At 44.4% G+C, this 26,828-nt stretch overlaps 1 protein-coding gene across 3 annotated transcripts in view; it reads left to right on the top strand.

Annotated features, from left to right (window-relative positions):
* The window catches only part of TNR (tenascin R), a 487,688-nt gene that overhangs the window by 436,979 nt on the left and 23,881 nt on the right, over positions 1–26,828 (top strand). For all 3 annotated transcript variants that reach the window (XM_027565405.1, XM_027565404.1, XM_027565406.1), the window contains 9 exons: positions 1,306–1,395; positions 2,436–2,699; positions 3,538–3,807; positions 4,990–5,109; positions 6,260–6,406; positions 9,452–9,571; positions 13,496–13,639; positions 14,297–14,427; positions 15,300–15,432. In XM_027565405.1, the coding sequence (XP_027421206.1) occupies positions 1,306–1,395; positions 2,436–2,699; positions 3,538–3,807; positions 4,990–5,109; positions 6,260–6,406; positions 9,452–9,571; positions 13,496–13,639; positions 14,297–14,427; positions 15,300–15,432 (1,419 nt within the window). The remainder of the gene's footprint in view (positions 1–1,305; positions 1,396–2,435; positions 2,700–3,537; positions 3,808–4,989; positions 5,110–6,259; positions 6,407–9,451; positions 9,572–13,495; positions 13,640–14,296; positions 14,428–15,299; positions 15,433–26,828) is intronic.

Genomic DNA, 26,828 nt, shown 5'->3' with positions numbered 1-26,828 from the left:
TGACAAAAGGAAGTTATAGATGTAATTAGGTTAAGAATCTTAAGATGGGAAGACTATCCCATGCTAATCAAGACCAGTGTAATCTCAAGGATCCTTTTTAAAAGGATTCAGAGAGATCAGAGTAGAAGATGGAATCATGGAAGAAGAGCTCAGAGAAAAAAACAGATTTGAAAAAATGTTATACCTCTGACTTTCAAGATGGATTATGAGACCACAAGCCAAGGGATGCCGGCGACCTGTAGAAGCTAGAAATGGTAAAGAAATAAATTCTTTCCTAGAGTCTCCAGAAAGAATACTGCCCTGCCAAACTCCTGAACTGTAAAATAATAGATGTATTGTTTTGAACCACTAAACTGTGGTAATTTGCTGCAACATAAATAGGAAAGTAATATATCTGTCAAACTGGTTGAACTGAAAATGAATGTGGGTAAGAGGATAGGGAGACACCCCAGATAATTCTAGATATTCTAGGAGATCCCCAGTGATCCTTTGTATTGAACCCTAAAGAATTTCCCTTGATAGTTGGGAAGTTTTTTTCCATTTTCTCCAGCTCCCTAGGGTCCCCCAGAAGTCATCCTCACATTGAAGTGCCCTTGGTAGCTACTACAGGGCACTACATCCCCTTACATTAAAGACCCTACAGCCTTGAGCTCAGTGAGACAGTGCATCTACAGTTGCTCCCCAGAAAGGATGCAGACATATGGCATCCATACGGCCTCAGTCCCTGTCTATAATAGGTGCAGCTTGTTCTTCATCCACAACGTTCAACAAATGCTTTACAGGCTTATGTCCATACGGTCCTCAATTACACACTTCCCCAATGCAGTGTAAGCAAGAAATCTCACCAGTTGTAGCCAACCTGAGACTCTAAGTGCCTCAAGAAGACTTCCACAGCAGAGCACAGTTCTGAATGTCACTGACCAGGATAGCACCACTGCCCTCCCAAGGAGACCGGCAGCAAAAAGGAAGCTCTACACTGACCAGTTCATCCTCTTGACTTGGTGTGGATTTCCTATGTGGTGAAATTAGGATTTCCTAATAGGTAAAATGAGGAAATGGTAACCCACTCCAGTATCCTTGCCCGGAAAATTGTATGGACAGAGGATCCTGGCAAGCTAAGTCCATGGGGTCACAAGGAGTCAGACATGACTGTGCGCACATGCAATGCAAATGGATAAAATTAGGAGGGAATTAAACACGAGATCTGAACAGGATCTTAAGGTCATTTGCTCCACCCCATCCCAATTCAGCCTTCCCCATCCCTGACATACGTGGGATAACATTTGTTTCTGCATCTACCAACAGATCTGGTGCCTGGCACTGAGTATGGAATTGGAATATCTGCCATCATGAACTCACAGCAAAGCGTACCAGCCACCATGAATGCCAGGACTGGTGAGTAGGAAGACTGGTGTGGAAAGAGACCAGGACACTCTGACCTGAGGGCCATCAAGGACTGGTCAGATGGCAATTCCCCCTAGCGAACAGGTCCCTGGGTGAGGATTATTGGCCTAGGAACACCGTCTACCTGTAGCTCTTTGATTCCCTGTGCCTACCCTCTGGCATCTGACATGCAGGATGGAGTCCCACCCTCTCTGCACACTTGGCACCCAATGGTCTGAAGGGCTGCCCACTGCTATGCAGAGCAGAGGTGTAAAACCCCATAAAAGCCAGTGTTGTAGCAAGTCATATTTCCTTCTAAATCATCTCACAGCAGGCAGAATGTGATACTTCTCACCCCATAGGACAGAACCTTCAGAAAGGCCACAGGCTGAAGGTCTAGACTTGGAAACAATCCATTTGAGCTTGGAGAAAGGAGAAGTCCACTGAGATTCTTGCTATTCTGGATCCAACAATTTTGGTTTCAAATCCCAGGCAAATTCCAAAGTCACTTTAGTAACTGGTAGCAGCCTGGGCTGGGCTGGTCTGAACCAATCCCTGTCCCAAGGTTGTCGAGCATAGACAACCTCTCTAGAGAACCTCAAGACATGGGTCCCCAGGAGTCCTCAGATCTTATTGCCTACACACCTGTGGCCAGGTCGGTCAGAATGGCAGCAGGAACAGAGGTAGTCAGGGTTGCCAGGAGCAGCATATCTGTACTTGCTTGTGACACCTGTTTTGCCCTGGTTGGCTTACTGAGAATGGCTGGGAGAAAATGGAGAGCTTAAAAATCAGCAGCCAGCTTTGTCCCACAGGTGAGTGTCTTGAGTTACTTATGCCTTCCTGCAGATTATTCATCTATATGCCAAGCCCCTAGACATCTTTCAAAGGGAAGGTGCTTAACAAAGTGTGAGATTAGTGTCAGCAATGACAAGCCAATCTTCATGGTCAGCAGACCTGCTGATAGCTTAGAAATCCACTGGGGGCCTAATTCTAATAAATACTGGCCCTCGTGTGGAACTTACGTAAAATAGGCTGGTTATTTTGATCCACAGAACTCGACAGTCCTCGAGACCTCATGGTGACAGCCTCCTCGGAAACCTCCATCTCCCTCATCTGGACCAAGGCCAGCGGCCCCATTGACCACTACCGAATTACCTTTACCCCGTCCTCTGGGATCGCCTCTGAAGTCACTGTGCCCAAGGACAGGACCTCGTATACACTGACAGATCTAGAGCCCGGGGCAGAGTACATCATTTCAATCACAGCTGAGAGGGGCCGGCAGCAGAGCCTGGAGTCCACTGTGGATGCCTTCACAGGTACCCGGGTAGCAGAAATCTCAGCTGGGTTCAGGGATCAGTGGATCTTAGGATGAGAAGATCATCTAGGCCACCCACTCTTCCAAAACCCCGTTGCCTCTAGAGAAAGGAAGAATTCTAGAGAAAGGTAGAGAAAGAAGAGACAGAGAAGAAATTAATAAATACCTCAAGAAAGAATGTGTATGTGTGTGCTTAGTCACTCAGTTGTGTCTGACTCTTTACAAACCCATGAATTGTAGCCCAACAGGCTCCTCTGTTCATGAAATTTTACAGGCAAAAATATTGGAGTTGGTTGCCATTTCCTACCCCAGGGGATCTTTCCAACCCAAGGACTGAACCTGTATCTCCTGTGTGTCTCCTGCATTGGCAGGCAGACTCTTTACCATTGAGTCATCTGGGAAGCCTAAGAGAGAATGGCTGGAGGCGAAGGGGAGAGATGAACAAGGCTACCTGCACGCCTGAAATTATGTCCGGTTTCCTATAGGCTGGTCAGAGTAGTTAATTCCGTTCATTTTCTGCCTTCACTAAGTCAGTGGGCATTCAGAGGATCCATGGGATCGTGTTCAATTCCTTCCAGGATATAAGTTTTAAATCCTCCATCAGTATTATGAATAATTCACAGAGGTGATGCTGTTTTTATGCTGCTGAGGGCATTCATTTTACAGTATCTGGCTTGGAGAAAGGAGAGTGGATGAGATAGCAGCGTGGTGGTTAACAAGTGCAGGTGTAAGTCCTTACTAGCAGGGAAAGCAGACCTCTTTGGTCAGATATCTCCTTTACCCCAGTGGTCCCACCACTTTATGTGGATTCCAGAACCATTCATTTCCTCTGTTTTCAGGCTTCCGCCCCATCTCCCATTTGCACTTTTCTCACGTGACCTCCTCCAGCGTGAACATCACCTGGAGTGACCCATCCCCTCCGGCAGACAGACTCATTCTCAACTACAGCCCACGGGATGAAGAGGAAGAAATGATGGAGGTCTCCCTGGATGCCACCAAGAGGCATGCTGTCCTGATGGGCCTGCAGCCAGCTACCGAGTACATTGTGAATCTGGTGGCAGTCCATGGCACAGTGACCTCTGAGCCCATCGTGGGCTCCATCACCACAGGTGGGGCTGGAGGACTTGGCAGCAGGTGATAATGGGGATTCCCATGGTAACCTTTATGAAATTTACAAAGAGAAACACCCAAGGAGTAGGGGACCACCTTGTTTATCCAGAGAGGGTCTATGAGTTGTTCTTAAACAGTCACCTCTTCCAGGGCTGCACAAAATGTATAAGATAGGAAGCTTCCACTTAGAAGATAGGATGGACTTGATGTCTTAAGGAGGCCAGGGCTTTAATGCATTGATCCAGAGGTCCTCCTTCTATCAACTTAGAAGAAAACTCTGGAGAGAGCTAGTGTCCAAGAGGAGACCCTTCTACAGTGAGGAGACATCTGTTCCTCTTCTGGAGAGCTATCTCTTGACTGCCCAGTCAGTTCAATTTGTGAATGATGTTTCCCCAGAATCATATGAGACTGGCATGCAACCATATAGGGACCTGGTACTCTGAGAATCAGGTTGATCTGCATGTTGTCTGAAAAACACAGCTACTCTGAGATGCACTGAATCACTTGCATCTCATCCTTCTTACATACAGTCACAAATATGAGTGTGATGTGGGTGAGGACGTCTGTTTGGGTGATTTCTTATATACTTACAAGAAATGAAGAAGTGGATTAAACACTCAGCTGGTTTTGGCCATGTAACCTGCTAGTACTAAAAAAAAAAATAAATAGAGCATACAGTATAAATAAAAAAACAGTTTAGGAAAGTGGATTTGTTCTGGACTTGCACTCTGAAATCCCTGTACAGTCAATAGCAATTTTTCCAAATTGACCAAAGGTGGTTGATACAAAAAAGAGAGAGAGAGAGAGAGAGAGAGTTGGGTTTGTTCAAAAGAAGCTGCCCCAAAGAAAATGACCATTATTCCTAGTTCAAAACAAAACAACAAACTTGAAGGATATTTTCCCATTGGCCTTCAGATAGGTAAGAGTCGCTACAGAGGCATAGACCTTGACAGCTTGATTTCATGTTGTTAAAATACTCTCTAGGTGCATGGCTCTGGCCATATCTATGAGGTTTCAAGTGAGACTTCAGCCTGATCATGGTTTTAAGGTTTCCTTAGTATAAAGTGTAAGGTCTTGATTGCCTCTGGAACACCAATAGCTCTTGGTCCACATAAAACCAAAAATAGGAAATTGTTTCTCATATTATGCTTTCTGTCTTTTCCCCACGACCATCCTTGTAGGAATTGATCCTCCCAAAGACATCACAATTAGCAATGTGACCAAGGACTCAGTTATGGTCTCCTGGAGCCCTCCTGTTGCATCTTTTGATTACTACCGAGTATCCTATCGGCCAACACAAGGTAATAAAGTTACTTGATTTCTCAAAGATGAATAGAATTTGGAACTGGATGAAGACTATTATGGCAGAATTAGCATATCCCAGGGGATATCACCCCCCTGCCTGTAATTTCCTCCTCTCTGTAGCACACTGCATCAGAATGAGAGTGGGTAATGAGGAGTAGCCAAGGAACCCAGAACATACCAGCTCCTCCCACAAAAGGCTTGATTATATTCACACAGGAAGCAGGCCCTTTACAGGTAGAGTGAACCATGATAATCAGTCACCACTATCCAGACAGCGTAGTGAGAAACAAAGAACTCTAAAAGAATCTGCCAAGAGCCAAGGTCACACTCACTTCTCTGAGAGAATTAAAGTGAAAGTGAAGTAGCTCAATTGTGTCTTACTCTTTGCGGCCCCCGTGGACTGTATGTAGCCTACCAGGCTCCTCCGTCCATGGGATTCTCCAGGCAAGGATACTGGAGTGGGTTACCATTTCCTTCTCCAGGGATCTTCCCGACCCAGGGATCAAACCCACGTCTCCCACATTGCAGGCAGACGCTTTACCGTCTTAGCCACCAGGGAAGTTGCAAAGAGTTGGACACGACTGAGAGAATTAAAGTCCAAGACTAAAACCCCTGGGGGATGCCTGAAGATACCACAGAGTCATATGGAGGAAACTACAGTGATGGTGGTCCTGTTACTGCTGCTCCATCCAAGTTATGAGTCAGAAGAAACAGGGCCAGACCTCACTTGCATCCTGCCAGCTCTTGCTGCTGCATGTGGAATTATTAAGGAAGTAGAGGGTACGCTTACTTCCAGTGAGCTGGGGGCATAATTTTCCAGACTACCGGATCTCTGGGCTGCATGGGCCGGTCTGCAGCCATGCTTTCTATACTACTTGAAGACCAGCTTGTTAGAAAACCACCTAATAAATAGTCGCCCCCCCCCCCCACTTTGTTCCTGGGATCCTATACAGTATGGGAGTGGGATCAGCATGCAAGGTATCTTCAAAGTCCAACATTCCCAGCCCCCTCTCTCCCAACTGGGTGCTGACCCTTGTGCTCATCTATCGAGGCTGCATGACAAGGTGCCCCTGGGAGATCCTGTATCATGAGCTGCATTGATGTGAGATCCATGGAACTTGACCTGTGGCTTCTGCTCTTTCTTAGTGGGACGACTGGACAGCTCAGTGGTGCCCAACACGGTGACAGAATTCACCATCACCAAGCTGTACCCAGCTACAGAATATGAAATCAGCCTCAACAGTGTTCGGGGCAGGGAGGAGAGTGAGCGGATCTGCACTCTTGTGCACACAGGTGGGCACGCCTCCCCGTGAGGGGACAAGGTGGGACCCCAGCTGAGGACCTGGGACCAACAGAAGTTATCCTGGCTAACTCATAGGACACTGGTTCTGGGTTGGGGATGGGAGGTTGCCCTCCAGGTTGTTCCTTGGACTCACAATTTGAAGCAGTTTGCAAAGTTCCTCCCTTGGAGCGCCTCTGTAACACTAGGAGTTTAGAGAGTCACCCTCTAAGAGTCTTACTGGTTTAGGTCAGACATTTTCATGGCATTTCCAATATGAAAAGTAACCCTCCAAAGACTCATGACAGAAGTGAATTCCAGAACAGACATGTGATTCATCCCATCTAATTTTTTAAAAGACTCTGACAGGGAAGCTTTACCTTAGAGAAAAAACAAAAGGGGTCTGTTATTCCAGTAACGACCCTTAGAATCATGAAACCGCTCATTCTACATGACCAGAACCACCAAGTAACTACATTTGCTTTTGCTTTATCATCCAGGGAGGAGGAAGGAGGTGCTTTTCTCTGGAAAAAATGATGGGCTTGAGAACAGGGCTCTGACAGACCCTACCTGCTCTTCTTTTCCGACTCCTCAGCCAGCTCATCATGTAGAACTAGACAGGTTTTCCACAGAAAACATGAGAGGGAACAGTGAAAGCTTTCGGTTCCAACCCCAGACGCAACTATCAGTGACAATATAGTTCCTGTATATTGAAGCATATATTCAGGAGTGCACTGACCCAGCACATAAGAAGACATCCAGCTTGCCTCATTAAGAGAACACCTGGATTTCCTGAGGCTGTTTACTTCCCTCAGGGAATGAACGGTACTTCATGAATGAGAGCAACTTGGAATTCCTCACTGCTCTTGTAGATTCGCTCACCAGCCCAGAAGGAGCATCTCTAAGGCCATGGCCAAAGAAATATTCCTTCAGAAACTCAAAAAATTATTCGCCTGAGGACATCATAGGATGTTCCCATCTTCCCTACTGTCCTTCCATGCCTGTGACTACATATAGCACAGCCATGTTTTTGGTTCAGTCTTACCCTTCCTATCAAGATGTCTATGACCATTAAAGTATCAACACATGTTGACCTGAAGGGATGCCCAGTGAGTATAAAGAAGCCCTCCTCGTCCATTTCTCTAAGTCTTAGAAATTCACATTAAAGAAATTAGGGTTTTTCTCAGTGAGGACAATAAAATGGACTTCACGAGCCTCCAAACCCAAAAGTATAAGAGAACAACTTAGGTCAAAAACTCACTCCTTGGGTTCTTGGTCATAAGCTGCTGCTGCTAAGTTGCTTCAGTCGTATCTGACTCTGTGCGACCCCTTTTAGATGGCAGCCCACCAGGCTCCCCCGTCCCTGGGATTCTCCAGGCAGGAGTGGTTTGCCATTTCCTTCTCCAATGCATGAAAGTGAAAAGTGAAAGTGAAGTTGCTCAGTTTTGTCTGACACCTTGCAACTCCGTGGACTGCAGCCTACCAGGCTCTTCCATCCATGGGATTCTCCAGGCAAGAGTACTGGAGTGGGTTGCCATTTCCTTCTCCATTGGTCATAAGCAAGTATCTCTAAAGCATATATTCAGTAATGCACCGACCCAGCTTCCCTTCTTCAAGTTCAGGCAGAGCTATTTCAGCAACTCCCAACAACTAGATTACTCACAGAAATGTTTTATTTTGTTCTTTTGCTGTTGCTGTTGCTTTAGTGTGAGGTCTATGATTTTATAACTTTTGACTGATTACTCCTCAAGGTCTCCTGGTAGGTCTCAGAGAGGTCAAGCTAAATGTAGTCTCTTAAGATTTTTCTTCTTTATTTCTTTTTGGAAGGTTGCATTTGAAGACCTTGTTCAAGGCATAGATTATAGACACAATTCAGATGTTAAAATTGTAAATGGTTGTTTCTTTGAAATAAAGGACATAGACAAGCAATAAGAGCCTTCAGTTAGAGAAGAGGGAGAGATCAATAGTATATCTGGGTCCCCAAAATTAAATTACATGACACATAGGTTGAGCTGATACCTAAACTACTGTAATAACCTGCATTTCTAAGATAAATCCCAACTTTATGAAAGAGAGGTACAGTAAGGAAATGAGGCAGGGAACAGGAGCAGTAAAGAATCCACCTGCAGTTTAAGAGATGAGGCTTCGATCCCTGGGTTGGAAAGGTCCCTTGGAGAAGGAAATGACCACCCACTCCAGTATTCTTGCCTGGAGAATCCCATGGACAGAGGAGTCTGGTGGGCTACAGTCCATAGTGTCGCAAAGAGTCAGACACCACTGAAGCAACTAAATCACATGGGCGAGAGAGAATAAGAATATGGTGCTATGATGAACAAACTCTGTTCCTCAACAGGCACTCCTGGCTTTAAGCCTGGACCAAGTCCCTTGACTCTCTATGCCAAAAAAGAGCCCAGGACTCAGTACAGAGTCAGCCTTGTGAGTAGCAAAGCAAGCATTCAATGAGCAGATATGACTTTAAAGCCAACTTGAGTCCCATTCCTCATTCCACAAGTATTTACTGAGCAACGTCTAAGTTCTAGGTGCTGGGGTTACTCCCTGACTTCAGGGAACTCCCACCACACTTCCTGCAGTTCTTCAACAGAGACTGTTTCACATGGCATGCCCCTTCTATCAACATTTATGCAAGTAAAAAGAGCCTGGGAAGCATATTAGCTCATCAGCTACAAAAATATAACAGTTTTGATATGTTCTTAAGTTTCTCTATCTAGGTTTAAATGTCTAAAGCACAAGAGTCATACCTTGGACTCCCCCATAATACCCGACTGCTCTGCACAGAAGAAGTTAATGAATCGATTTTTTAAAAGATCTGAGAGTAATTAAGGGAGTGCTGGGTGCTTGAGAGGAAGGAGAAATGGGAGAAGAGGAAGGGGCTGATGGAATCAGAAGGGGAGAAAGAAAAGAGGTCTTCACTCACTCCATTATTTTGTGTCACACAGCAGCAGACATGCATTCTAGGTGAAACCACAGGAGACAGTTCTCTCCTCTTCCATCCTGCAGTTCCTCTTACCTCTCCCTGGTATTTTCCCATGTTGTTTCAGCCATGGACAATCCTGCAGACCTGACTGCTACCAACATCACCCCAACCGAAGCCCTGCTGCAGTGGAAGGCGCCCATGAGCGAAGTAGAGAACTATGTCATTGTTCTCACCCACTTTGCAGGTGGGTGTCTGCAGGTCATTGCATTAGGCAGGTGGGAATGGTGGGGATTGGGGCTGAAGACTAGTATGAAAATTTTTTTTTAAAAATCTTTTTAATCTGAAAGAAAATTAGAAATTTCCCTGCTTTAATTTCACCATAAAGCCCTCAAGATAGCCCCCAAACTCTGTGAACTGTATCAACTATGGGAGTTGAGAAAGTTAAATCTAAAAAGTACAAAAAGGGCATGTAACCAATACAGAAACAGAAGTAGCACTTGAAAGACAAAACTCAGAACTTGCCCCAGAATGCTATGGGCAAGAAAGCTGACTTTTCTAGATATTTTACGACGTGAGGAAAACACTAAAGGACCATCCATGATAACAGGTGACAGAGGATTCAGAACTACTAAATTCTTCTGTCGCTTTGATCTTCTCTACCGATATCTCAAAGGTTGAGCCAACATGAGATCTTGAGTTTTAATGTCTTCTTTGCCATACTTACTCACCTTAATGCTATTTGAAGTTGAATAGAGAAGCCCAAAGCAGAATGCTTTTGAGTAGTTCAAGTGTCTAGGCCTAGGAAATTATTTATCTGCCTAAATTATACATGTACTCACAGAACATTGTGGGTTATAGGCAGGAATCCAGAGAACAAAGATACCAGAAGACAGAAGGCAGGCAGATGTCTTGATTTTCAAAAATGACAGATTAAGTTAATTCTGTAAGCTGCAAAGTAAACTGATTGTCAAAGCTTGGGAAAGAAACCAAAACAGACTATTAAATAAATTGGAAAGGAATTAATGATTACTACATACCAGCACAGGTTCACAAAGTATGAGTTTTGCCCAAACCACTTTTTGCCCCCCTTTTTTTCACTAGAAAATCTGCTAGCACATCAGTATCTCAGCAAGGCATTAGAAGGCCCACCTCCCATTTAGATGGAAAACTGCAAGATGGATCACATTTGGAGTTACATAGCTGACTGAATGACTTACCCTCCCCAGAGAATGAACATCATTACTGTGGATACATCCTAACCCTGCTATGTGCATGCGCAAGCCACGTCAACCCTACCGCCCCTCCCTACACATTATGACCCTGCATTTCTAAATTCTCACCTGCCTTCTCAAGCCAACATGCATTTGCACATGTTCTTTCCTGTACCAGGAAACTCTTTCCCCACTTATCTACCTACTAAACTCATCCTTTAAGTCTCAGTTCCAACACAATCTCCTAGATCAAAGCTCTCATTATTCCCTTAAGGCAGTTAGGTGCACCTGCTCACGGATATGAAGCACAGAGTTCCACCATAGCAATTTCCATTCATTCAACAGCTACTTTTGCTTTTCCTCCAAAGTGCCATGCACTCTCTGAGACTACAATGATTCAAAGCAAAACACGAGTTCTTATCTTTGAAGAATTCACTTCTAGTAAAGATGCAGACAAGTATGTGGGCAAATACATGATGTGAGCAAATACAAAACACCAGTCTGCCACACCTGATGGGCCACTATGATTTGGAGTGAGGGTGTGGAGGGGAAGAAAGAAGGCAGATCTTAGATCTGAGAAAAAGAGAAAAAGAAAAAGAGAATAGGAGAAAGACGTGAATTCCAAGAAAAAGAGCAGCCTGTGGTGCATTTAGAGAGAAAGCTTGGAGAGTCTCAGGAACTGCCATAGATGTGGCTGGAGCACTAACTGTTGGCACCATGTGGTAAAGGAGGATATTAAAAAGCTAGAGCCATTATATGAGCTCTTTCAAAAGCCTAGTTTATATTTTAACTTGTTTGCATGCTTTTCTATGTCATTAGACCACAAAAAATGGAAACTTCAGCCCTGCCATTGTTTGGAGAAGTGCCCAGTAAACTCTATTAAATGCTGAATGACTCAGAAGTATTCTCAAGACACAATAAGAGGCTTGGCCTTGATCTAATGAACAGTTTTATCAACAGCTTGAATGAATATAGAAAAGATATGAATACGAAATTTATGTTTCAAACAAAACTGTGATCATTAGAATCCAAATTCAGATATATTTTAGTAAACTGAAACGGTAGCCCCACACTTAGTCAACAAGGAAAAATGCAGTAGAAATGAATGCAAATCCCTTCCCATGGGTGCAAAAAATCAACTACACAAGGTAAGGTTGGGAGGGGGTAATAAACATGATCTTTGATGATTTTTAATCTCAACCTATGATAACAATATCCTCAGATCAGATCAGCCGCTCAGTCATGTCCGACTCTTTGCGACCCCATGAATCGCAGCACGCCAGGCCTCCCTGTCCATCACCAACTCCCAGAGTTCACTCAGACTCACGTCCATCGAGTCAGTGATGCCACCCAGTCATCTCATCCTCTGGCATCCCCTTCTCCTCCTGACCCCAATCCCTCCCAGCATCAGAGTCTTTTCCAATGAGTCAACTCTTTGCATGAGGTGGCCAAAGTACTGGAGTTTCAGCTTTAGCATCATTCCTTCCAAAGAAATCCCAGGGCTGATCTCCTTCAGAATGGACTGGTTGGATCTCCTTGCAGTCCAAGGGACTCTCAAGAGTCTTCTCCAACACCACAGTTCAAAAGCATCAATTCTTCGGCGCTCAGCCTTCTTCACAGTCCAACTCTCACATCCATACATGACCACAGGAAAAACCATAGCCTTGACTAGACGAACCTTTGTTGGCAAAGTAATGTCTCTGCTTTTGAATATGCTATCTAGGTTGGTCATAACTTTACTTCCAAGGAGTAAGCGTCTTTTAATTTCATGGCTGCAGTCACCATCTGTAGTGATTTTGGAGCCCAGAAAAATAAAGTCTGACACTGTTTCCACTGTTTCCCCATCTATTTCCCATGAAGTGGTGGGACCAGATGCCATGGTCTTCGTTTTCTGAATGTTGAGCTTTAAGCCAACTTTTTCACCCTCCACTTTCACTTTCATCAAGAGGCTTTTCAGTTCCTCTTCACTTTCTGCCATAAGGGTGCTGTCATCTGCATATCTGAGGTTATTGATATTTCTCCCAGTGATCTTGATTCCAGTTTGTGTTTCTTCCAGTCCAGCGTTTCTCATGATGTACTCTGCATATAAGTTAAATAAACAGGGTGACAATATACAGCCTTGACGAACTCCTTTTCCTATTTGGAACCAGTCTGTTGTTCCATGTCCGGTTCTAAGTGTTGCTTCCTGACCTGCATACAAATTTCTCAAGAGGCAGATCAGGCGGTCTGGTATTCCCATCTCTTTCAGAATTTTCCACCCTAGGACCAGGATTAATATACATACTTGGCACAAATAAAAGCAGAGTCTTACCCTATTTCTTTCATTGTCAGCTCATCTCAATTATCATTCTCGATTCTCTTCTGAGTTTTGCATTTCAGCAGCGACACTGATAAACCATTCCTTGTTTAGAGAAAGGTGGCCAGGAATGTGACAGTTTTAGAATCATCTCATAAGATCCTCTGGAGAAGGCAATGGCAACGCACTCCAGTATTCTTGCCTGGAAAATCCCACGGACGGAGGAGCCTGGCAGGCTACAGTCCATGGGGTCAAAAAGAGTTGGACATGACTAAGAGACTTCACTTTCTTTCACTTTCATACATGTAATGGGGGTTGGGCTGAATGCTCTTAGTCTAGAGGAGAGAAAACCTGATTAGGAAGAGTGAAGGGCAGGAAGGGGTCATGAAACAACAGATTTGGTTTATTCTAACTCCAGAGACCCAAATAGATGTTATATGAAAGACTATTTGGCCTCCAAATAATCTCTCAATTATGATGAAAAATAAGATGAGAGGGGAGCTTTGTATGGAATATAATGCCAAGTTAAATAACCTCTAGAGGACTTTTTCCAAAATACTCTAATAGTGCATTTTTTTTTAAGGAGTATCGTTGGACTGGATAAGTCTTTCCTAAGTTGAATAGTCTTGTTCAATCCTTATCCATATCCATCTGATTTTAGTTGCTGGAGAGACCATCCTGGTTGATGGAGACAGTGAGGAATTCCAGCTTGTTGACCTGCTTCCTAGGACCCACTACACGGTCACCATGTATGCCACCAGCGGGCCTCTCACCAGTGGTACCGTCAGTACCAACTTCTCTACCCGTGAGTACTTGAGTGGTCAGCTCCATGTCAATATCCCGGGAGGCCTTTATGGATCCTGAAAATGATCAGTTTCCAAGGGCTAGACTAGATTAGACTCTATAGGTTTTGGACAATGCAGTTACGAGGTATTATTTTAGTTAACTGCAGCCCAAACGCCAGTGAAAGTGGGCTGCAACTCTCTTCCTGAGTCTGGCTGAGAGCAGTAGAACCAGGTCAAGAGAGGCTGGTATTGGGAATGCATCTGGCCCATTAAAGTCTGATGGATACTAAAGGGCTTATTATCTGGGAGAGAATTGCCAGGTGCAGTCATGGCCAGGAGAACAGTAGACAAAAGTATACTTGTGGGAATGATGTAAATTCAAGAGTGAACTCACAGACGTGCAGGATTAACAAGGTCATGATTTCAGATTGGACGATGCCACATCCAGGCCCAGAGGACCAGGTGAGGGAAGAGGGAATAGCTTCAGGGATGATCGTGATGCTGAATGATTACCTTCTGCCCAGGAGTGTCCTTTATGCTCCTGTCCAAGTGAGAACTGGGGTCACCATGTGAGCAGCCCAGAGATCCCATAGGTGGACAAATTGGTCCACATGCCTGGCATCAAAGATGGAGGAGCTGGAGGGGTGCCCACTCCTCACATTTTCTCTTCTTTGCAGTCCTGGATGCCCCTGCAAATCTGACAGCTAGTGAAGTCACCAGACAAAGTGCCCTGATCTCCTGGCAGCCTCCCAGAGCAGAGATTGAAAACTACATCTTGACCTACAAATCCACTGATGGAAGCCGCAAGGTGAGATTTTTCTGGAAGCAACCCACAGGGAGTAAGCTAGGTTTGCCGTTACGGATACATAGCAGGCTGTTGAGGAAAGAGCACTCATCTGCAAGCCAGACATTTGTGTTAGTCTTGCCTCTACTCTTACTCTCTGTGCAAGTTGAGGCAAAACACTCAACCTCTCTGAGTCTCAGTTTCTTCTCTAGGTAATAGGGGCATCTACCCTGCAACTTCACTCAGTTGTGGTTGATGCTGCCAATACCAGCTTCCAAGCCAATTAATAAGTACATGGTATTGGAATGAATTTTCGGTAACAGGGCCATGCAAACATGAGCTGGATACCACATTCGACAGTCTCATGTGCCTCTCGATAAGCACAATAAAGGCTCCATCTATACAGCCCACAGCAAAGACATCACAAATTTATGTTTTAGGTGGACAGTTGAAACAGGCTACCTATAGCACTGGTTGTCAAATGTTTGTTAACAGTGGAATCCTTTTTTTTTTACAATGTGAAATCTTATACAGAAACCAAATATACAGAATAGGTTTCAGTAGAGCTAGTCTGCGGGTGTGGAAGAGGGAGGCCTAAGTTCCCCCTTCGTCACACCTCCAGGAGACCCCGTGTGATCTGAAAACCACAGAGTTCAATAACCCACAGCTAAGCTTGTCCAGTGTGCATCCATGGGAGGGGAGCAGGCCTCAGTCCCACATAGAACATGTTCTCTCTGCTTATTGGAACATCTTCTCCTTACGTGATGTGGGATGAGAGAATAAAAATGGTCACTGTAATACTGACCACGGGGTCTGGACTTCCCCTTCCCTGCTCTCCTCCATGGTGAGCCCTCTGCTCACCAACCTCCACTTCCCTCCCCTGGTTCATCCTGCAGGAGCTGATTGTGGATGCAGAGGACACGTGGATCCGACTGGAAGGTCTGTCGGAGAGCACAGACTACACGGTGCTCCTGCAGGCGGCCCAGGACACGGAGCGGAGCAGCATCACTTCCACTGCCTTTGTCACAGGTGAGAGAGGTACCTCCACCCTGCCATCTCCTCCTCCCCTGCATGGCATTTGGCTCCTCAGCAGCCTCTGCTGAGACTTGGCCAGGGAGGAGCCCACCAGAGAAGCTCAATTGCCTCTTCTTGCAAAGAAAAATAATTATTTTCCCCTACTCCTGCCTTCCCCAACTGCCATGGCCCTGTCAGGAACCTTTCACTACCAAGGCAACCATAGGAACCAGCAACACAAATTCCTGGTCCTCCTGCACCAACTAAGTGCACCAAGTAAGAGAGCAGGCTCCTGTGCAGATTTTCTGCAAGGGCTTTTCCAGCACGGTTTGTCCTTCCCTCCTTCCTGCCTCTGCTGCCTGTAAAAGTCCCACAAATAAAGCCCCAGTATGAAGTCTGCAGTTCTCCATCCACAAAGCACTTCTGCATTTCTATGGTCTCAACCCATTCTTTTACAACAACTGGTGAGAAGGGTGTTATTATCCCCATTCACCTCAGATGATGAAACTTAGGTGCCTGGAAATCAAATGACTTACATGGTAGTAAGTTCTGGGTCAGAACTTGAACCAAGGTCTTCCACTTCTAAATCCAGCATTCCTTCTGCCTTCCTTCATCTAAGTATTGGGTTGGTCATAAAGTTTCTTCAGGTTTTTCCATCTAATTGTACAGAAAAACCCAAATGAACTTTTTGGCTAACCCAATATCAGAAGAAGATACTGGAAATACCCTTAAAGGGTGAAAAGTGAAGTGAAATTGTTAGTCATTCAGTCATGTCTGACTCTTTGCGACCCCATGGACTGCAGTCTACACACTCCTCTGTCCATGGAATTCTCCAGGCAGGAAGACTGGAGTGGGTTGCCATTCCCTTCTCCAGGGGATCGTCCTGATCCAGGGATAGAACCTGAGTCTCCTGCATCGCAGGCAGAATCATTACTGTCTGAGTCACCAGGGAACCCCACCTTAAGGGGTAAGGTTGGTCTAATGTGTACAACAGGAAATAAACTAACACCTGATATTTGAGGGCTGTTTGACAGGCACTGTTACAACAGTATTATGTATTCTAACTTAATCCCCATGGCAGTCTATGAGGTATGTTCTAGTATCCTTATTTACAGATATGGAAACGGGGCCAAAGAGAGATGAGGTAACTCACCCAAGACCCCATAGCTCTCAGGTAGGACAGCTGGATTGACCCCAGGTGTGCTAGCTCTGTGGTCTGTGTTAACAACCCTTCCCGCCACTTTCCAAGGTGCCTCTCTGCCATCTGTAACGTGGTGCTGCCCTGTCCAGACTGTATCCTCTCCCCACCCCATATTTAGAGGAGGGTGGCTGTACGCCATGTGGGGCAAGTGTACTGTTAGTTGCTCAGTCGTGTCCAACTCTTTGCAAACCCATGGATGGTAGCCCACCAGGCTCCTCTGTCCACGGGATTCTCCAGGCAAGAATACTGGAGTGGGTTGCCATTTCCTTCTCCAGGGGATCTTGCTGACCCAGGGATCAAAACCATAGCTCTTGCAGCTCCTGCATTGGCAGACTGATTCTTTATCATCTGAGCCAGCAGGGCAAGTGAAGCCATGTTCATTATCTGTAGACACACTTCTGTTGTCATCTCAGAGCACCAGGGTGACTGGATTCCTGTCCACCCCCAGAGCCCATCCTCCTATCACTGGAGAGAGGTGACAGAAAGTCACCCATCTACCCAGGTGCCTCCCCCACTGCTGCTGCTGCTGCTGCTGCTAAGTCGCTTCAGTTGTGTCCGACTCTGTGCTACCCCATAGATGGCAGCCCACAAGGCTCCCCTGTCTCTGGGATTCTCCAGGCAAGAACACAGGAGTGGGTTGCCATTTCCTTCTCCAATGCATGAAAGTGAAAAGTGAAAGTGAAGTCACTCAGTCGTGTCTGACTCGTAATGACCCCATGGACTGCAGCCTACCAGGCTCCTCCCATGGGATTTTCCAGGCACGTGTACTAGAGTGGGTTGCCATTGCCTTCTCCGCCTCCCCCACTGCTGCTGCTAAGTCGCTTCAGTCGTGTCCGACTCTGTGCGACCCCATAGACAAAGCAGGGCACTGGCTCAAATACACCCAAATGTCACTAGTGATTCCGTACAGTAGTGAAATTATGACTGAGTCTCCCTTTTCCTTCCTTTTTATACTTTTCAATATCTTTCAAAGTGTTGACAATGAGCATGATAATCAGAAAAACGATTTTTAATTAAAACATAAAAATAAACTTTGGTCACTCAATGAAGACATGTATCCAAGACGGGTCTTTGACAAGTAGAATTTGGAGGACACTTGATCTCTTTTATAGGGCTGAAGTCAAGTAAGCTCAAGCTCCATGACTTTCTAGAGGTGTCTCACCTCAGAACCAAGGTGTCACCATCTTTCTCAAGCCCTTCCCTGCACATTCACAGGTTAATTAAAAGGTCCTCCAGGGTTTCCCTTCTCAAGCCACCACCCAAGACCCAGGGATTGGAGCTTTTCACTGAATTAAAATTTTCCTTCCCCTAAAAAGGACACAGATGACAGAAACATAAACAAAGCCCCTGATCTGCATATTTATTATGTCTAAACTACTCATTTCATTCCCCAAATGCATGGGTTTCACTGCTTGCTCAGTGTAGTATGAGCTTTCAATTCCCATCCTAGTAACACCACAGCTAGTGGTGGTGGGCAGGATGACAATATGCCTGGGGTTTCTGTAGTATCTTGCAGCTGTGCCTTGCTCCATATCCGCCTGGATTGTAACAGCATGCCAGATTCCGAGCCCTCCGCTGGCCTCTGTTAGATGAAGTCACCCCCAAAGGGTGTGCAATAGTTTGAGTCTAGAATCCCAAATCCAGCTGGGGGCCCAGTAAGGTCCAGTAAACAGAGGGTTGACAATTTGTGGAAATCTGGGACGGAGCCCAGGGTAGTGGCTTTGTTCCGTGGACAGCACAGGGGGACCATCAAGATGTATTTAGGTGTTTGTTCTTTTTGTGAGACTTCAGTTGACACTGAGCCCCCGCAGCATGACCAGTAACCCCCGTGAAAAGGAGAGCACTGAAGAGCCCACTTGCCTGTAACAGCAGTGTGATTACTACCCAAGTTGTTCCATGCAGTTTGGGGAACCAGAGACGGACTTACCACTACAACTACAGTGGTTCATGGCAAAGAGGGGTCTATGTCTAGAAGTTTTCACAGAGTTTCCCTGGAAAGCTCAAATTTAAATCTCAATCACTGATGCATCCCAAACCCACTGAAATGACCAGTGGCATAGTGACAATCCAGGGACAGAAGCAATGCACGAGACATCACCTCGCACAAAGCTGGGCACATCGCAGACGTAATAAATGGGGGTTGAGAGGAGCAGTTAAACCCCAGGTGCAGAGCCTGGGAAGAGGGGTTTCTGATGAGAAGCTGTAGGGGGAGAAGATTTTTAATACCCTTTACCGGGACAGCCCATGCAAAGAGGGACTGCATACAGAGTATGATGCACGTGTCTCTCTGATTGCAGGCTCTTTCGGCCACCTCACATGCAGATTTCCTCAAATGAATTACACAGAGCTTACAGAGTCATTTGCATGTCAATACTTTTTTTAAGATTCAAAGCAACTGACACAGTAAATTTTATTGTTTACATAACAACAGGCTCTGAACAAAATGCAAACACAAAGGACACAGTGACCATAAAGGTTTGATAATATTTTTAATTAATTTTTATTGGAGTGCAGTTGATTTACAATGTTGTGTTAGTTTCCGCAAAGCAAATCATTTATACATACACATATATCTACTCTTAGATTCTTTTCCCGTAGAGGTCATTACAGAATATTGAGTAGAGTTCCCTGTGCTATTATTGTTAGTTCTTATTAGTTATCAAATGGCAACCCACTCCAGTATTCTAACCCACTCCAGTGTTCTTGCCTGGGAAACCCCATGGACAGAGGAGCCTGGTGGGCTACAGTCCATAGGATTGCAAAGAGTCAGACACAACTGAGTGACTAACACACGTAGTGTGTATATGTCAATCCCAATCTCCAAATTCATCCCTCCCCTTCTCTCCCCCTTGTTAACCATAAGTTTGTTTTCTATATCTGTGACTCTATTTCTGTTTTGTAAATATGTTCATTGGTACCATTTTTTTGGATTCCACATATAAGCGATATCATGTGATATTTGTCTTTGTCTGACTTACTTCACTCAACATGACAATCTCTAGCCCATCCATGTCACTGCAAATGGCATTATTTTGTTCTTTTTTATGGCTTAATAATATTCCATTCGAGGTAGATATATGTCTCCCACACCTTCTTTCTCCATTCCTCCACTGATGGACATTTAGGTTGCTTCCATGCCTGGCTATTGTAAACAGTGCTGCAATGGACACTGGGGTACATGAAATGGGACCTAATTAAACTTAAAGGCTTTTGCACAGAAAAATAAACCATAAATAAAATGAAAAGACAACCCACAGAATGGGAGAAAATATTTGTAAATGAAGCAACCAACAAGGGATTAATCTCCAAAATATACAAACAGCTCATGCAGCTTATTATATTTTTTAAAAAAATCCAATCAAGAAATGGGCAGAAGATCTAAATAGACATTTCTCCAAAGAAGATATACAGATGGCCAAAAGGCACATAAAAAGATGCTCAACATCACTACTTATCAGAGAAGTGCAAATCAAATCAAAACTATAATGAGGTATCACCTCACATGGTCAGAATGGCAATCATCAAAAAATACAAGCAATAAATGCTGAAGAGGGTGTCGGGGAAAAGGAACCTTTCCACCTGGAGAAAACTATAATTTGAAAATATGCATGTCAGTATTAATGAGTCCTCATTGCCTGTGCCATGCCCTCTCCCTTCTCCTAAATCCCTCACCAAAAAAGCAAATTTTCTTAGAGATGAAGAGAATACAAGTGTATGACCTTCCTGAGTGTAGGGGTGCAGATGTTATCAAGAAGAGAAGGACTGGAGTTTACTTCACAGATGACATGAGCTAGACTCCTGAGGAAGAGTCTGGGGGAGAAAAAGAGACCTCCAAAGATCCCCTGGAGAAGGGAACAGCTAACCACTCCAGTATTCTGGCCTGGAGAATTCCATGGAATGTATAGTCCATGGGGTCGCAAAGAGTCAGACATGACTGAGTGACTTTCACTTTCACTGGGCACCTGGGCATCCAGGTGTTTCTCATCCCAGAAGTTCCCTGTCTGCCCTGGATATCTCCTGACATCCCCTGAGAGTGGGCTTCCTCAGGGAAAAGTGGTTGGAGCAGCAGTGCCTCGGGCCTGATTCTGCAATTCTCTGAGTTCCCCACCCTCTGCCGACACTCAGCACATTCTAATCCATCCTTTCCCTGCCCCTCCCTCAGGACCAGAGCATACTCCCCTCACGCCCTTGAAGCCACATGCAGCACCCTGCAAGCTCCATCTGCTTCTGCTGCTGCTGCTAAGTCGCTTCAGTCATGTCCAACTCAGTGCGACCCCAGAGATGGCAGCCCACCAGGCTCCCCCGTCCCTGGGATTCTCCAAGCAAGAACACTGGAGTGGGTTGCCATTTCCTTCTTCGATGCGTGAAAGTGAAGTCGCTTAGTCGTGTCCTACTCTTAGTGACCCCATGGACTGCAGCCTACCAGGCTCCTCCGTCCATGGGATTTTCCATCTGCAGCATCCTTTAAAAAAGAGAGAGAGAAAGAGAGAGGAGAGAAAGAAACAAAAACAAAGAGCAGCGTTATCTTCACTTACTCAAAAGATTGAAGGGCTGCCCTCCTGAACCCCATGAATCACTCCTGCTGAGCAAGAGATCTGAGGAACACCAGGGATGATGGACTTAGAAGCCAATTTCATTCTAGTAACCGACACCCTTTCTGACTTCACTAACAGTACCTGAACTTCCACTTAGCAGTATCCTATTCTTAGACTGATCTCAGCTGATTGTTCTAAGTGTTTTTTATGTCATGTCTTTGGAGAAGGCGATGGCACCCCACTCCAGTACTCTTGCCTAGAAAATCCCACGGACGGAGGAGCCTGGTGGGCTGCAGTCCATGGGGTCACTACGAGTCAGACACGACTGAGTGACTTCACTTTCACTTTTCACTTTCATGCATTGGAGAAGGAAATGGCAACCCACTCCAGTGTTCTTGCCTGGAGAATCCCAGGGATGGGGGAGCCTGGTGGGCTGCCGTCTATGGGGTCACACAGAGTTGGACACAACTTAAGCGACTTAGCAGCAGCAGCATCATGTCATGTCTTAAGGAACAAAAGAGTCTAAGGCTGGACCCCAGAGTGGCCTCCATCCACTGACAAACCCTCATCTTATCCTGGGTGGGCCAAGCAAAGAGAACTCATTACATGCAGATGCCAATTTAATGGTTTAGGAAAAAGTTGAGATGTTAAAAAAATAATACGAGAGAGGAAAAAAGAAAAGAACTGGCTCCCACAAAACCTCAAAAAATTCCTTTGATCAAGATGTCTCTTCTCATTGCATTCCTGCTATATAATATAAGCCCATTTCATTGTTTCCATCATGTTAATAGCTTCCTGTCCTCTTGTCTCTGGTGTTTGCACAAGACTCTGGGGGGAATTAAATACAAGTAGTATGGAAGAGAAAAAAAAATATGGATACATTATTTATAATTTACTGTCGCCTGAAATTTCATCCAAGGTCTACTTGTCTTTTAGAGACATGAATATAAATGAGGAAACAAATATTCCCCACAGAGCAACAGGGACTTGGTGAAATGATCTTCTGAGAAGCAGATTTCATTGTCTATTTTAATACTATAAGAAGCAAACATGGTGCTCACTAAAGCTTGTCCTCGGAGACAGTGAACACTATAAAATAGGTTGTCTTGACCTTGAGGTTAAGCGAAGACAATCATTTTCGGAGGCACCCAGAGATAGGTAATGAGAAGTTTTCTTTATTGCCTTTGCTCCGTCCCTGCTCTCCCAGCAGCCAGAGTGAGCTGCTCTCTGGGGCTTTTCAAGAAAACTCCTAGAGTGTGATCTAACATGAGCTTCATTTTCTGAGGTTGTGAAAATTAAGGAAGGTGGGCAAACCCTGGGTTCTGGGACAACAGACCGTGGGTCATGCAAGTCCACGTCGTTATCAGTGGGGAAGGAGAGCATGACCACTATTGATTGCAATCTATTCCTATCTATGCCATATTTCCCCACACCTAAGTAGGACACTGAAGGGGCTTCTCTCCTCTCCACTACTTAGAAACAGCTTGACTTCTTGCTGCTGAAACGAGCAGACCCCTAAAAGGAGAGGCCCACATTCTCCTTTCTTTGGGACCTGCATTTGAGGAAGGTGGTAGGGCTCTAAACATCCCATCTGAACAAGCCATTCCCATGCCTGCCCACCATGGGAGATGGATGGGTGTCAGATGAGAGGTCTGAATTAATCATACCACTCGGTTTATCACATATGCCCAGTGTCAGTCTCCAACAAGGTCCCTCTCTGTTTATTCATTTATTTCTGTTTACCTCCCATCTTTTCTTCCACCTTCCATATGCAGCCATTTTGATGTGCTAAATTTGTAAACTTTTGTTGTGTTTTTTTAAATGTATTTTTGAAAAGTTGCCTTAAGTATACTTTAAGTGTATGTAAATGTTATTAGATTGCATAACTCATTCCCTATTCTATTTTTTGCTCAGCACCATTTTTAAGATCCATCTATGTTGTTATAATGGCTTCCCTGGTGGCTCAGACATCTGGTAAAGAATCTGCCTGCAATGCAGGAGACCCTGGTTCAATTCCTGGGTTGGGAAGATCCCCTGGAGAAGGAAATGGCAACCCACTCCAGTAGTCTTGCCTGGAGAATTCCATGGACAGAGGAGCCTGCCGGGCTACAGTCCATGGGGTCACAGAGAGTTGGACATGACTAACCCTGGTCTTGCACACACTGTTATACATGTATAAAATCATTTGCTTCCAACCATTGTAAAATATTGCACGGTGTGCACACATCACGTTTTATGTCTTCATTTTCCTGAAGATGAACATCACTTTGTCTCCGGTATCCCTCCACCATAAATGATACTATAGTAAATACCTCATCAGTTCAGTTCAGTCACTCAGTCATGTCCGACTCTTTGCAACCCCATGAACGGCAGCACACGAGGCCTCCTTGTCCATCACCAACTCCTGGAGTTTACCCAAACTCATGTCTGTTGAGTCGGTGATGCCATCCAACCATCTCATCCTCTGTCATCCCCTTCTCCTCGTGCCCTCAATCTTTCCCAGCATCAGGGTCTTTTCCAATGAGTCAGCTCCTCGCATGAGGTGGCCAAAGTATTACAGTTTCAGCTTCAACATCAGTCCTTCCAATGAACACCCAGGACTGATCTCCTTTAGGATGGACTGGTTGGATCTCCTTGCACTCCAAGGGACTGTCAAGAGTCTCCTCCAACACCACAGTTCAAAAACATTAATTCTTCGGTGCTCAGCTTTCTTTATAGTCCAACTCTCACATCCATACATAACTACTGGAAAAACCATAGCCTTGACTAGACAGAACTTTGTTGACAAAGTAATGTCTCTGCTTTTTAATATCCTGTCTAGGTTGGTCATAACTTTCCTTCCAAGGAGTAAATGTCTTCTAATTTCATGGCTGCAATCACCATTTACAGTAATTTTGGAGCTCAAAAACATAAAGTCAGCCACTGTTTCCACTGTTTCCCCATCTATTTGCCATAAAGTGATGGGACCAGATGCCATGATCTTAGTTTTCTTTTTTTGTTGTTGTTTTGGTTTTTTTTAAATTTTTTAAAATAAATTTATTTATTTTAATTGGAGGTTAATTACTTTACAATATTGTATTGGTTTTGCCATACATCAACATGAATCTGCCACAGGTGTACATGTGTTCCCCATCCCAAACCCCCTCCCACCACCCTTCCCATACCATCCCTCTGGGTCATCCCAGTGCACCAGCCCCAAGCATCCAGTATCCTGCATCAAACCTGGACTGGCGATTCGTTTCATATATGATATTATACATGTTTCAATGCCATTCTCCCTAATCATCCCACCCTCTCCCTCTCCCACAGAGTCTGAAAGACTGTTCTATACATCTGTGTCTCTTTTGCTGTCTCACTTACAGGGTTATCGTTACCATCTTTCTAAATTCTTAGTTTTCTGAATGTTGAGCTTTAAGCCAACTTTTTCACTCTCCTCTTTCACTTTCATCAAGAGGCTTTTTAGTTCCTCTTCACTTTCTGCCATAAGGGTGGTGTCATCTGCATATCTGAGGTTATTGATATTTCTCCCAGCAATCTTGATTCCAGCTTGTGCTTCTTCTAGCCCAGTGTTTCTCATGAAGTACTCTGAATATAAGTTAAATAAGCAGGGTGACAATATACAGCCTTGATGTACTCCTTTTCCTATTTGGAACTAGTCAGTTATTCCATATTCAGTTCTAAATGTTGCTTCCTGACCTGCATACGAGTTTCTCAAGAGGCAGGTCAGGTGGTCTGGGATTCCCATCTCTTTCAGAATTTTCCACAGTTTATTATGATCCACACAGTCAAAGGCTTTGGCATAGTCAATAAAGCAGAAATAGATGTTTCACATGTCCACATATAAATCACTGAGGCAATACCTTTGGGATATATGTATCCAGAAGAGAATTGTTGGGTCTTAGGGTATGTGTTTATATGGTTTAACTAAGTACTGCTCTCCTGAATGGTTGTACTGGTCTACACAGCCTCCAACAGTGCACAAAGGATCCTATTTCCTAATGATATACATCATTCCTAATTACTTGACATGATCCAGCTTTGTAATTCTTGACAGTCTAATAGGCGTGATTGATATCTCACTGTTCTAGTTGAATTTCATTAAATAATGTTTGTTTTTTTAAATGTCTCTTCAAATGCTTGTTAGATTTTTGAGTTTCCTTTTATTGTAAATTACCTGTTCATATAGTTTGTCTGTCTTTCCATCGGGTTCCTGTGCTAGTTAAGTATTAGCTATATTTATCTGAACTTTGGAAGTCTTTCTTTAAAAAATCTCACCCTGCCTGTAGAACACAAATGTATTTTTCTACATGTTCTTCTATTAACTTTCTGGATGTATTGTTATATCTAGTCTCAATTTTATTTACAGTATAAGGTAGGGATGGGTTTCCCAGGTGGCTCAGTGGTAAAGAATCTACCTGCCAATGTAGAAGATGCAGGTTCAATCCCTGTGTTGGGAAGATTTCCTGGAGAAGGAAATGGCAACCCACTCCAGTATTCTAGCCTGGGAAATCCTATGGACAGAGGAGCCTCAGGGGCTACAGTCCATGTGGTTGCAAAAGAAGTCGACACAACTGAGCAACTAAACAATAACAACAAATTAGATAGGGACACAGTGAGCCAATTTCCCCAGCATCTTTTACTGAATAATCCATCTTTTACTGAATAATCCATCTTTTACTGAATAACCCCTCTTTTACTGAATAACCAATTGATTCGTGGTGCTATATTGTTTATTAAGTCCCATATATACATGGATTTGTCTCTGAACTCTGAACTCCCTATTCTATTCCATGCTCTATTGATCTGTTCTTTTCCAAACACTACATTGTGTTTTTTTAACCACCCCTGCCACCATATTTAATGTTTTTGACATCATTCTTCTTTGTGTATCCCTTAACTACTTATTGTGGATATAGGTGATTTTACTGCTGTTGTCTTTTAAACTCCCTACCAGCTTTATAATTGGTTGATCTACTATCTTTACTGCACATTTGCCTCAATGCAAGTGTTCCTTTTGTAATTTTCATGTTTCTAATAATAGTCTTTTCTGCTTGAAGAAGTCTCTTTACCGTTTCCTCTAATGCCAATTTAGTGGTGCTGAACCCTTTTAGCTTTTTTGTCTGTAAAATTCTTTCTCTCTCCTTCAAATTGGAAAGGTAGGCTTTCTGGGTGGAGTATGGTTGTAGGTTCTTTCCTTTTATCACTTTGAATATATCATGCTATTCCCTCCGGCCTGCAAAGCTTCTGCTAAAAAGTCAGTGAAAAGTCTTATGGGAGTCCCCTTGTATGAAACTAGTTGCTTTTTTCTTGCTGCTTTTAAGATTCTTTTTTAATTAATTAATCTATTTAATTTTGGCTGTGCTGGGTCTTTGTTGCTGTGTGCAGGCTTTCTCTAGTTGCAGGGGGCAGGGGCTACTTTATGTTACACTGTGAGGGGCTTCTCATAGCAGTGACTTCTCTTGTTATGGAGCTTGGGTTCTAGGCACTCAGACTTCAACATGGGCTTAGTTGCCCCTCGGTTCAGTTCAGTCACTCAGTCGTGTCCGAATCTTTGTGACCCCATGGACTGCAGCACGCCAGGCCTCCCTGTCCATCACCAACTCCCAGAGCTTGCTCAAACTTAGGTCCATCAAGTCAGTGATGTCATCCAACCATCTCACCCTCTGTCATACCCT

Source organism: Bos indicus x Bos taurus, chromosome 16 (assembly GCF_003369695.1).
Source record: "Bos indicus x Bos taurus breed Angus x Brahman F1 hybrid chromosome 16, Bos_hybrid_MaternalHap_v2.0, whole genome shotgun sequence".
In the NCBI taxonomy this organism is placed as follows: Eukaryota; Metazoa; Chordata; class Mammalia; order Artiodactyla; family Bovidae; genus Bos; species Bos indicus x Bos taurus.
Note: the sequence above shows the minus strand (reverse complement) of the source record. Positions and strands in the feature narration are given on the sequence as shown.